The 13751-nt window shown below is 40.7% G+C and overlaps 1 protein-coding gene across 1 annotated transcript; it reads left to right on the top strand.

Annotated features, from left to right (window-relative positions):
• Window positions 1-242: 242 nt before the first annotated feature.
• atg4c (autophagy related 4C, cysteine peptidase) lies at window positions 243-10022 on the top strand. The gene is made up of 11 exons (XM_051377105.1): window positions 243-427; window positions 544-665; window positions 1171-1254; window positions 1948-2175; window positions 3501-3840; window positions 4586-4656; window positions 5584-5786; window positions 6234-6312; window positions 7089-7165; window positions 7657-7776; window positions 8233-10022. The coding sequence occupies exons 2-11, from the start codon at window positions 590-592 to the stop codon at window positions 8398-8400; spliced, it is 1446 nt and encodes a 481-aa protein (XP_051233065.1). The 5' UTR covers window positions 243-427; window positions 544-589; the 3' UTR covers window positions 8401-10022.
• The last annotated feature ends 3729 nt before the right edge of the window (window positions 10023-13751 follow it).

Below are 13751 nucleotides of genomic sequence, written 5' to 3' on the forward strand. Positions count from 1 at the left end.
CATTAATGTGGCATAGCTGCGCCTGTGGCTTTTTATTCGTCGCCCTGCCTTCATTACAACAAACGGCGCTTATTTTATTCACCGAGAACAACCCAAACAGGCGGCGTGTTCACTCAAGACACCGTGAGAGGTCGGGGAAACGACTTAAACCCCGCCCACTCGGGCTACTTTGGTGACATAAATCGAGCCTTCCCCCTTCCTCCGTTCCGAACCGGCGGAAATACCTCAAGATCACGTGACATGGTCCTTCTACTTCCTCCATGTACACATTGGCGATCGCAGGGCGGTGTTAAATTACACAGCTGGTCATGGGCGACACACTGTGTGTTAAATGATCTCATATCCACATAATGTGACGGGTTGAGTCGCACGGAGCTCCAAGGCGGCTGTGGCTGGAGCGAAACACCGCCTGTAGCGAAGCTCTACGGTAACGACGTGCCCAGTTCAATCTGAGATGTAATGTAATGTGTCAGTGTGAAGTGATACCTTACTGTGTCTGTGTGTGTGTGTGTGTGTGTGTGTGTGTGTAACTGTGTGCACCAGAGTTTAAAGGCTGTGTGGGAATGGGTTCCAGTCCTTTCTGGTCCAAATGCAGAATAAAGGGAGCGACGAGGTGGAAAGATTGAGGACAAAGTTCTTGTCAGTGTGGCACAATGTGAAGTACAGTAAGTAATTTATTTGCTTGAGGTCAGTACACACACACACACACCCAAGCCACCCAAGCTTAGTCCTCTCTGTCCACTTTGTTTGTACTGCTTTTCATGCCTCACCGCTGTGCAGTTTCAACCTGTCGATATAGCCCACAATCTTATTTTCTTGCCTTGACTTAATTTGAATTAGGTTATCTGCACTCTGTATTTATAACAAACGATCAGCAATAACATGCACAAGTAAAAACCAGCATCAGAATCTAATGAGACAAGAACCTACTGCTGTTGAGTCAGCCCTTAAAATAGTTATTTGTCATACTGTCCACACTGGCTTGTGTGTAACACTGCCTTTTATGTACCAGGAAGTAAACAAAAACATAGCACTATAATAGGCAGGACTCTTGAGAGCGATCCAGAATATTGAATGATGGGTGTTGTAGAGTAAATAGAACGTCTCAGAGTTTGTTTGTTTGTTTCAATCATCAACCAAACTTCTTTTTTTTTTTATTGTGTATCTTAGGTTGGGCGTTGAAATCAAAGACCTCATTCAGTAGAAATTCCCCCGTGCTTCTCCTTGGGAAATGTTACCACTTTAAGGCTGAAGGTAGGTGTACACCCATATGCACAAACACATATAATTACAATTCAAAAGCACACTGACTGCATTCCCTGTAATGACATTCACACGCTTACATAACCATAAATACTGTAACAGTCATATGGGGTCTGGTGAGCACAAGTGAAACATTTACCAAACACTTCATTATGTTGATAGCAGACCAAATATCATGATGACAAAGCAGTGTAGCACCAATATTAACTCGTAGCCATTCAGGCCATTAACTGGGGAATCTTTGCCTCAGTAGTTATTGTCAGATAAGCACTTTGCACTCTGTTAGGAGTAAGCATAATCACAAATATTTAGGTTGTGAAATAGTGGGAAAATCTTTTACTTGTGTCATTATTATTTTGCATGTTACGGACCTTTGAAAAAATTCCTAGAAAATAAAAATGCCCACTTATGCCCAGACTTATCCGACTTGACATAACGCAAAATTATCTAAATGGCACATTTCACACTCATGGTAACCCAAAGTGCTTTACAGAGTTTATGAGCAAAAGCACAAACAAAACAAAAAATAAATGATTAAAAACAATACAAGCAAAAGCAAAACAGAAATAGGAATCTTAAAATTGATGAGCCGGTAGATTTATTATCTCCGTATTGAGTTTTGGACTCCTGGAAAAGTTAATTGCAAATCCTCATGCAGTGTCTCATGTCATTCATTTGCCTCAGATGATGACAGTCCTACAGAAGCCTGCCATGATCCCTTTGATGAGGACGTCATGGGGAATGTGGAAGCTTTCCGCAAGGATTTCGCGTCCCGAGTGTGGCTCACCTACAGGGAGGAGTTCCCTCCGCTGCCCGGCTCCAGCCTGACCTCCGACTGCGGCTGGGGCTGCATGCTGAGAGCCGGGCAGATGATGCTGGCTCAGGCACTTATCCTGCATTTTTTGGGCAGAGGTGAGTGGAATGACGGTGTGGTACCTCACCTGTGTTACAGTAAAACCCCTTGCAGTGATCTAACAAGGTGTATGAAAAATTCTAGGTGTAAAATTTTGGTTGTGGCAAAGGAAACTAGTATATGTACCTTATTTAACGGTGATTGTTAAAGAGGAGAGGATATTTGGAGATACGCCTAATTATAAAGAAATGGCAACTGTATAATGGACTACAGATGATTTCTGGTTAGGTCAGATACTGAGTTAATTTTGGAGAGCTCTACACCTGTATCTTGTGTTAAGTTTCTCTATTTCCATTCACTTCAGTATCTCTCTCTGTAAGCCAGAAGACTCATGTTGAGAGTTTCCACGTTCTCGACCGAAAAGTCAGAGTTTAATTTAGTTGATGCAAGGCATTTAAGATGAGTGAATTCCTCATATCTTTGTCAGATCTATCGTCTCTGAAGTGTCCTAGACTTTATGGGTCCACATAATGAGATGACTGCCAGTTTAATGCAGTCATTTAGAAAACAATATTTAAAACTTGTTCTTCTGTCAAATCTAAAATATGTCACTAATGAAATATTTCTCTATAAAATGACTAATGGCCACTTAAATATATTTATTGATCAATTTCACTTTGATTCACTTTTGGATCAAGGTCATTTTGTTAATGCCTTACACTCCACTCTGGCCCATTTTATTGCCTGGGCCACTCCCTTTCTCTCCGCCTTTGGCTCCCACCCTGTTTGTAAGGCTAAGGCACAGTTAAAGTGAAATACTGGGACACTCAAACTTATAATTGAACAGAACGACACCTATTCTGTTACTGAAGCGCACAATGTTCTGTCTGTTTAAGGCAAAACCTTTAATTTCACAAGTTCTGAAAGACTTTTTGTTCTTAGTAGTGATGCTCTAACTGGAACTTTGATGTGTGGAATGATCGGGTTCAGAGATCTATAGATATCTGATATCTCTTTCATTATTTTCTATTACTGATACCAAGTTTTGAAAACCTGTAGGCTTTCCTTACACTACAAGACCCTTTTTTTCTGTATGAATTGTTATAATTGTAATGCATGAATCTGTTTTCTGTGTTGTCGTGTTACGGCTGATTTTAACCCATCTATCATATCTCTTTAATTTACATCAGTTTACTCAAGTATTGAGTTTTGTCCAAGGTGATTTTGAGCAATTCTTAAATCAGGATTAGTATTATGTCAAGAAACTCGTTTTCCAAATGTTTTGGTCATTTTTTGCTTGACGAATATGTTTTAAGCTAATAACATTTGAATCCATATGAGAGGATTGTAGCTGATGTTGGATACATGATTTATTCCTCCACAGACTGGACCTGGTCAGGGGCGCTGGCGCTCCAGCCTTTAGACACAGAGACTTGGACTACCACTGCAGCCAAGCGTCTGGTAGCCTCTCTGGAGGCATCTCTTCAAGGATCCCCCGGGCCCTCCGATCATGGATCCCCACCCGCGCACTTTGCCCAGGCCCCAGGATCTGCAGAGGAGGCAGATGCACATTTGAAAGACATGTACCACCGCACTCTGGTATCCTGGTTTGGGGACAGCCCCTCAGCTCAATTAGGCCTCCACAGACTGGTCCGCTTGGGCCTGACGATGGGGAAGCAGGCAGGGGACTGGTATGGGCCGGCTGTCGTGGCACATATCCTCAAGTAAGTCTAATTGTAGTTACTCTAAAATCAAACTTTTTGTACATCCCCCACAACCAACATAATTTAAACACTTTAGGGCACAACAATTATACTTATTTTAGTTAATTTTAGATTAATATGAAATGAAGCAAGCAAACATTTATGTTAGAGAAGCTGTAAGCAACATATTTTACATTACTAACATAAACATTAGTTTTATTTGATACACTGATTGATTATTTAAGTCATGTAACAAAATGTAATAATTTCTAGTAAAACTAGTAAAAAAACAATCGCCGACAGCACTATTAATGTTGATGTCCCATTACCTCATCCAGAATTTTCTGGTATGGATATAAAGTACCTAAGTAAGGAGGGCAACGGTAGCAAAACATTGGATTAAATAAATAAAAATAAAATGCTGATATTACTAGAAACCAGCAGGATTTTCATAATTTCTTGTTGAACTGTGCATGTTCGAAGTGACATAATTATTACACTCTCTAGAAAGTCTGGGCATAGCTGTGCTGTAGGGGCAGTAAACTTTAATCTGTCTGTTACTGTATGCTAATACATTTCTAGCATCTCACTCATTCAAATTTTCAACAGATGCACAGATCCGATACTAGTTATTGTTGAATTGGTAATATCACTGTTTTTAAGTTCATGGTAATATACAGTATGTATAGCCCTGATGTCTAATTAGCATAAGCTGTGCATGTAAACTCATAAAAGCTGCTCTCTTTCTCTGCTCTCTCTCTCTTAGGAAAGCTGTCGAGGAAGCGATGGACCCTGGCTTGGCGGGTATAACTGCTTATGTCTCCCAGGACTGCACAGGTATGAAAGATGAGCCTGCTGTTGATAAAACAGGATACTGGGCACAACGCCCAAACTGACCCTTCTTTTTCCAACATCTCTCTGTTGCTGGGAGACTATGGAGCAGCTTTGAAGGGTGACAGCAGTCTCGCTGTGTCTATTCCCCAACAAACACATCCACTACAAAAATCTATAACGTCCCACTCCAACCTCTTTTTAACCCCAATAACTTGGGTTTTGATTCACATTTGTCTTCTCAATAGCCAGAGCAGAAGGTAGCTGGAGTGAGAGCGAGTGTTTTGGTGTGTTAGGAGTTTGATATGAGAGTGAACTGAGTGAACCATGACCATCTATACCTATTGGAATTGAAGGCTGAAACAATTATTCAATTAATCAACAGAAAATGACTTATAAATCATGTCTTCATCATCATGTCTTTGTTTATCATGCACAATTTCCTGCTTCTTAAAATTTAAGAATTTGCTGCCTTTCTCTGTTTTGTATCAGTATAAATTGAATCTCTTGGGGTATTGGATGGTTGGTCACACAAAACAAGCTATTTGGAGACATTACCATGGGCTCTGAGAAATTGTGATGGACATTTTGCTACATTTCTGGTTGGATAAATAATTGTTAGTTGCAGCCTGAATGGAATTACTTTGCAATTAGACTGTGTTTGGACTGAGCAAAAACAGGGCATTTATTATATATATTTTTTAAATCAAAAATAACATTTTAAAAAGATCATGATTGGGCGAAAAGAGAGATGAGATAATTTTAATGTGATATACTGTGATATATTTCTCGTAGGCAAAAACTAATTCAGAAACCAGCAACGGTTAATAAAAGACAGGACTGAGAGCCTGGTGAACACACAGAATGGCTGATAGATTGACTGACTGACGGATAAACAGGGCATTTGACCTCTGTGCTATTGATCCTCCATAGTGTACAGTGCTGATGTCATCGATAGCCACAGGGCACCAAGATCAGGGCAGGCCTCTCCTGAGAGGTCAGATGCCCCTCCCTCCCCACAGATCGACCAACCACTGTCTGCCTCCACCCTGCCAGACAACCGGGCTGTCATCATCCTCGTCCCTGTGCGACTGGGAGGCGAGAAGACAAACCCTGACTATTTTAACTTTGCAAAGGTGAAAGACCTGGGGTCGTTTTTAGTCAAACATACTTTTTAGAACTCTCTTTTAATCAGATTTTATCTTTTGGTGTTTGATCACAAGGTTTTAGATGTGTGTGTGTATATATATATATATATATACATACATACATACATACATACATACATACACACACACACACACACACACACACACACACACACACACACACACACACACACACACACACACACACACACATATATATTTTAAACTCACCATTCCCCATATTCCCCACTTCCCATTTACAGGGACATCTAAAACCTTGTGATCAAACACCAAATGATAAAATCTGATTAAAAGAGTTCTAAAAACTATGTTTCTGACAGTCATTGAAATATAACATGTCTGAAACAAAAGGAAAGTATGTAGGCTCCCAGTGAGACGTACTTTGTATTTCTCTGTCCCTCTTCCTGCATTTAGAGCATACTGAGTCTGGAGTACTGCATAGGCATCATCGGAGGGAAGCCCAAACAGGCCTGCTACTTTGTAGGATTTCAAGGTTAGTGTTAGCGTAATGCAAAACAGAGAAAGACACACAGAGAGCGGTTGGTGTGAATAGCAGATTATTTTGCATAATATACCCTTCTTATGTGAAGAGACAAAGTAAGTTAATGTATTCCTGTTTGCGTGAGGAAAACGGAGAGGAGTGGAGATGGAAGCAAGTGAAGCAGGGCTTACTTTATTCTCTCTGACCCATCAAAGCCTCACCCATTTATCACGAGTAAACCTCCCAAGTTGTGAGCTGTAATTGATTTCCATAGGAGGCATGCATTAAATTTCATCTGGGCCCCAAAGTGAGCCACTCTTCATCACCTTCAGGAGCCAGGAGGAACCTTCAGTTGTACATCTTGGCAGTCAATATTTACGCATTTACATTTTACCAATTTGAAATACAGTGGTGGATGATGTCTAAATGACAAGCAATACATTCTCCCTGCCAAGGCGCAGCTCAGCACAGCATTTATCATATGCAAATGGTCAAATATAATTGCATGTTTGTAAAAGTAATTCCCCCACACAAAAATTAAATGACAACCTCTTTTTTGTGGGTGTAAAGAATGTGCTTGTACAAACGCATCTGATTATGCAGAATTTAATCCACCCTGGTGGATATTAAAAAGCAACAACCTTCTGGGAGGCATATTTGACGCACACAAGCCTAACAGTAGGCCAAGCGAGTGACTTTGAGCTACTCTGCATAGAAATTGGAGAGAAGCGCGTTTTTGTAATAATCCGATGTTTTTGAATAACTTGTCTTTTGTTTTGTCCTTGCAGATGACAGCTTGATTTACATGGACCCTCATTACTGTCAGTCTTTTGTGGATGTCAGCACCAGCGATTTCCCTCTCCAGGTAATGTGAAATTACACAGACGAGCTGACTGGGGCCCCAGTAATGTGAATTTAATAGTTTCTGTTAGTACTTAAGGGTATGAATCTTAAAGCAGCCCTCGGCCCAATTACTGAGTCCCTATCTGCTGATTTATTTGCTGCTCAGATGTGTGAAGCTGCCACTTAAGAGAAATACGGCAAATACCGGATCAGGTACCGTGAGCCTGAATATTTCAGGACCCATACATAAAAATCAGCACACAGCAGTGTATAGCAACTTTGTTTTATGCTTTTGCATGCAGTGGTATACAATGTGACAACACACCAGAGTTGTAAATTTATGAATGCTGTGACAGCAGATAAATAGGATTTCATTCATCAAATGATGCAGAATACATCTTATTTGCCGTTGACGCTGCCATGGAGTGTATGTATCCCCCGCAGTTGTTGTACATTATCTGGTCCTTCAGCTTGATGAATATTTTCTGATGTATTTTGTGTCTTTTTGTCTAGTCATATCATTGCCCCTCACCAAAGAAGATGCCTTTCAGCAAGATGGACCCAAGCTGCACCATAGGTTTCTACTCCAGGAGTGTTCAAGACTATGAGAGAATCAGACAAGAGCTGTCCAAGGTAGGGATTCGGACTGCCTTAACATAAGATGTCTCAAAAGTAACTTCACCACTGCCAACATTTTTCACAATTCTTATTATTGTTGTTGTGGTTATCATAATGCTATATTAATTCTGAATTGAGTCCTGAAAATATGTGGTCAGTCTGATAAAAGTCTACCACTAGGTGGCACCATTTAGCCATGAATCTGACATTTCTTACTTTCTCAAACCAGTCAGCATGTTGGGTAGATGTTGTAAACCAGAGTCTTCCCTCCTTGAACCCATCATGCTTCTGCTTAGAAGACTCTAGAAATTGTATTAAAATGAATATACTGTAATTAAGAGAGAACACATATGGTGCAAGACGATGCCCCTTATTAGGCTATGTGATGAAATTCAAAGCAAACTGTTGTGAAATGTACAGTATGGTGTAACACTAGCACTCCCCTGAAACACTGGTCTGTTGTTGTTCCAGGTGCTGCAGCCGTCGGCGAAGGAGAAATATCCCGCGTTCACTTTCGTGCAAGGTCATGGCAGAGATTACGACCTGTCGGCCGGCCTGACCCCGGAGAAGAGAGAATGGCCCTTCATCCGTGACCCACGGAGGACGGTCACCACTGCCGGGGACTTTGTGCTGCTTTGACAGCGCTGTTTAAAAGACTAGAACAGACAGAGAACTTCTTTTAATGAATCCAACTGCTTGACATCCAAAGCCTCGTGTCTGAGCCTTATGTGACACTGAAGGTTATGGAATTTTTCTAAACTACAGTAATTCAGTTAAAACATCCTGGAAACAAGCAAGGAAGCACTTTTTGCCAAAACTGTTACTAACTGGTTGGACTTGTATTTCTAGTAATGTGAGCTTGCTGAACATTTTGTCAGGAAGCCTCAGGACATTGTTTTTGGTGCTCTGCTTAATTTAACAACTTCAACTTTTTCATATACGCATCTAGTTAGGAGGAACATCTATTCATTTTCCATAGTTATTTTATGGACTTGAGACAAGCTGTTGCTAGCATCTCCATCAACGTACCAGATTGTGTCCAGTATTTTTTTGTACCTTACATCATGTTCAAGAAGTCTCAAAGGGCTTTGCTTATAATGATCAATTAGGTCCAGTTGAGCACTCCAACGTCGACATGCTTTGAAGGCCAACAGATAGTAACTATAGAACAGTCATAGAGCAGTAGTAAATATGACTAAAATTAGTGTTCGCCCACTTTAAAATATTTTCATAAGGCTACAGCTATAGTATTTAGAGTTTTGTATGTGTTGTAAGCGTGCTTAGCATTAGGCGAAGAGGACTTTTATAAAAGCCTTAATTAATATGCACGAAGGGCTCTCTCAAGATTGAGTCAAGTAACTTCTCCAAACTTCTCTGCCAAAAACATTTCACCGAACAAGATGACTTTTCCACCTCAAAAGAAGCATATGGGACACATGCTCTGAAGGACACCTTCTCCATAATTCTGCCAACATTTTATTTACACTAGAGCTCATTTCTGTCTCTGAGCAATAATATATGATGTTGTGATTTATATCATTGTTTGCTCGCCCTGGGGTGTTTTTGGGTTTAATCTTGACTGAGTTATGCATCACAGTGCAAGTGACCAGTGGTGAGGAGAGTTTGTCAAAGGGATAATGTCATGTTTACGTCTAAGCACTATCTGTTATAAATTATTCTTTAGATTTGCTTTGTATGTCTAACACAGAACAAACAGCATCTGAATTTAGAACATTAAAAAAATCTTTTGTCGGGTTCAGGGAATTACAATATGTACAGTATAGTAGAGGTGAATTTAATTGAAATAGCAATCTAGCCACAGAGACATGATATATTAGCCCTCCATATCAATATTATTATTTCTATATGCTGTGTGCAATACTGTGGCCAGCATTTTTTAATAAGTATTTTTTCATAGAAATCGATTTTCGAACATTTCATATTGTGTTTATTACCATATTTCCTACTGATGATTTGACGAGTGACTGAAAGATATATTGTTGTTTTTACGAAACACTTTTTAACAAACTAGTAGTGGAGAAGTACGCCAGAATACATGTTAAGCTATCAAACTTGATCATGCACTTTGATTCATTACTTCACAAACACTGAACTATTCAGAATCTTTTTCATGTGCTTTTCTGCTTTATAACACCTGCATGTCTGTTTGCCTAAATGAACTTACAAAATGTGTCTGTAAAATGTTTTTGACACTGCCAGGCAAAAAAGTTGAATAAAGTCAACATATTTGACTTTCTTAATCGGCTTGCTTCTTTTTTTGTCCACTTGAAGAATTTGAAGCGACTCTCCTAGAATGAAAAAATGGTTTGCTTCATTTTCAGTACTAGAAACAAACCTCAGTGGTGTGTTGAAATGTATTCAATCCCTTTCTCTCCCAGTCAAATGTAGTAGATTAAAACTAATCGTACGTGCTAACCATCTCTACAGCCCATTAACCAGGGACCGGAAAAAATGTGACCCAGTGACACTGGCGGCAATTGTGTTCCTCTGTGGAGGAAAAGAAAATATCCTTGTGTGCAAAGCTCTGTTACCATGGATAATCTGTGTGTTGCCCTCTTAGTTTGAGCTATGCCGGACTGTTTTCCTGTACAATACAAATTCTTGTATTATGATGAGCTGTGCTTTTTAAAGGAGGGAACTGTCCCTTCTGTGAGGGAGCCAGGGCAAGGGTGAGGATGGATGGACAGAGAGGAAGAAGAATCCCTCATCTGTTCTCTTCTCTACCATGGAGAAGCAATGGCAAAACACATAAAGGCATCATTTAGATCCCCTGTTTGATCTGTGTGTCCGTCCGTGTTTTTTTTTAGTGGACAGTCGACCGGCTGTGTGGACAGAGCGGGAACATCAAGTATGCAGGAGCAAAGGACCCGCGACATTCTCCAACTTCGGAAGATGGAAAGGAAGGGTTGGATGGACAGGAGGGAGGCGTAGGGAGGGGATGGGACATTTGGGGATTTTTGTCAGAAACATGAAAGAGCATTTGTGCTGGGGGGCACACAGCGCTCTGAGGGTTGACTGTGTTCTCCATGTATTTACAGGGGATGTATGAATATTTGATTAATGAGTCACAGGCTCAGGGGAAATGCAATAAGCGAGTGGTGGCTTTACAAAGCAAGCCGATCACACACACACACACACACACACACACACACACACACATACACCATGCCCTCCCGTTTAACACAGCTGCCTAAAGTGTCATTGACATTGCAGATTCCTGAAAATCTAATCTGCAGCCGAGCAAATTCCTCACAAAGAGGGAGTCCATCAGTGTCATACGTCTGTTCCACAGACGGATGGACGGGGAGTGTGTGGGTGGAGGAGGGGGGGTTGCATGTAAAGACTCAGAGACGCCCAATAAAGATTTTATTTTGGTGTCATCCACAGCGGGAAATGGCTTGTGGCATGTAGCCCTTAGAGGGGTCAACAGTAAAAGAGCTCAAGTAAGCCCTTCTAATATCTACCTGTATTTAGAATAAACCCCTGATTATGTCTAGTAATACAGCTTTCACTGGGACAAGGAGATCCACAAATCAAAGTTGTGATCTGAGCATTTAGGTTCTTAGGAGGTGGAGTTCTTAGATGTTATCCTCAAAATATTACAGAAAATGGGAAAGAAAACTGGGTACAGAAGAACATTTCCTATCACTTTTATTCAGTTTCAATGAAATGTAGGATGTAATGAGACATTTTGAGTTAATTTGCCAACAACCTGAAAGTTAAATAATACTGTATAAACAAGCAGATCCCTCAATGTGAGTGCCTGTCATTTAACATTAATCGTATAATTCTACTGTGAAATTAATGGTATGGACATACATAATGCAAGAAGGTGCTTCTTAATGTGTTACTACTTTGCTTCCAGGCCTATGGAAGCTACACATATTCTCCATGCTGAGTGGGGTGTCTAAAGCTTTGTGAGTCTCATGCACACAATGTCAACGTATAAAACAATTCTCCTTTCCATGACAATATAATCAAATTTGTGTCATTTAGCTGTACTCAGGAATATGACTGTGATACACCACAAAGTGTCGTTTCTATTCCCTCTTAACCCTGTGGTTCTCAGGATCTCCTCCAGCCAAGATCAGACCATGATGGATGACACCGAGAGCATCCAGGAGAATTAGATTTAACAAAAAGGGAAAGACACAGGGGAAATGTGTGTGTGATGCTGTGTGGATGCTAAAGTGTCCGGTCTTCCATTCATAGGTAGTGTGTAAATTTATGTGGATGAGTGTGTAGTTTACACATGTACGGCTTGTGTGTAAGTCATTCTAAATCTTAGGTGTCACACTCCCTCCCTGTCTTCACACCAGGTGCAGGGGTGCTAGATTTATACCCAGTAGCCCTTGCCCACCCTTGTGGAATGCCATGCATCTTCAAACAGGTACTTCACTTTGAAATCTCATCTCAGCGCGATATCTCTGGGCGGCTAAATATATCCGGCTCCCGGATCCCGCAGCCGTCGGAGCGTAAATACCGCCTGCGCTGCATCAGACTGCATTCAGAGTCTCAAGTCTGTCCACGCAACTGTCCACGTGTCTCCACCCGTCTCCTTCTACCAACTCACCCCCATCTATCCTGTTCACAGGAGCTCCTGGAGAAGTGCTGAGGCATTGCATGCCTCGCACATCTCTTCTGGGTTAAAGCCAGACACATGTCATGATGCTGTGATTAATCAGCACCACACAGGACAGGAGTTTTAAGGGTGCTCCACTATGTGAACATGACCTCCCATACATATTAGGTCAAAGGTTATTCAACTTTTTTCCCCACAGGACTCAAACAGGAGAAACATATTTTCAGCCTTGCTAAACTGGCTTTTCTTGTAACGAATCCTTTTTAAGAATCACACGTGCATAAATGATTGTACATTGAAACATTTTAACCTATCCAAAATAAATGCAGTGAGAGGTAGGTGAACTTCTTGTGAATATATGGTTAGTTATATTATTATTGTTAATAACTATTCTAATTAATTATTCCAAACAAATTATAATTTAACGCTAACAAAATGTTGTTGTTTTTTTAAAGGCATGTGAAAAGCATTCTTAATGTGTTAATAATACAGAAATAAATAAATAAATACATTTCCCAGACTGAGCTCATTCCTTTGTGGCTCCAGCTCATAGGGACCCTGAATGAGATGAATGGTTTAGGCCAACAGAAGATGCAATGAGTTCCATTGGTTTGAATTATTATGGTTTATAAATCAAACATCTGAATATGACAGGATCCTGGTCCTAAGCCAACAATTTTATTAGAAGATGGGAAGCTACTGTGAAATTCTAACTTTAGAACTTGTTGTCACCAAGGAGGAGATTACATTAGGTCTGATAAAAGCATCTTCTGAGTTGAATCAATTGTAATTATTTTTGACGTCACTTCTTGATGTCACAGCACCTAAAGAGTAGTGTCGGTGCAAACAACCACTATCTGAATTGAAATTATAAACTTGTCTTGGACAGGAAAGGGGAGGAGAGAGAGGGGGCATGACATGCAGCAACAGGCCACATCTCGGATTCAAACCTGTGGCTGCTGCAGTAAGGACTCAGCGTTGGTACGCGGGGTACCAGCTGCACCGGGTTCATTCATTATTTCATTCTTATTCATTTAGATTTAATATGAAGAGGATGAAGTGTGAAAATTCCTCCTTTCCATTACTTCACTTTTTACTAAATAATGCAGCAAAACTCAAAAGAGGAGGTTGAATTTGCTTTTCACTGTGATTAGTGTGCATCAGAGTCTTCCTCTATTCCTACTGAGAGGGGTGTGCCATGGCAGAGGCCCAAAGCAAAGCTCCTCTCCTTGTGTTGGCTAACCTCGTCCGGCTGTGACAACAAGAAGGGCACTGGAGTTAACATTTAGATAACGGATGTGTGTGCCGCTTTCGATTTCCATTCCTGGTGACAGGGAATCTTAGGAGCACATCACGGGTTGTGTTAGTGTGTGTGTGTCTGTGTTGG

This window comes from Dicentrarchus labrax, unplaced genomic scaffold (genome assembly GCF_905237075.1).
Source record: "Dicentrarchus labrax unplaced genomic scaffold, dlabrax2021, whole genome shotgun sequence".
NCBI classification, from domain to species: Eukaryota; Metazoa; Chordata; class Actinopteri; family Moronidae; genus Dicentrarchus; species Dicentrarchus labrax.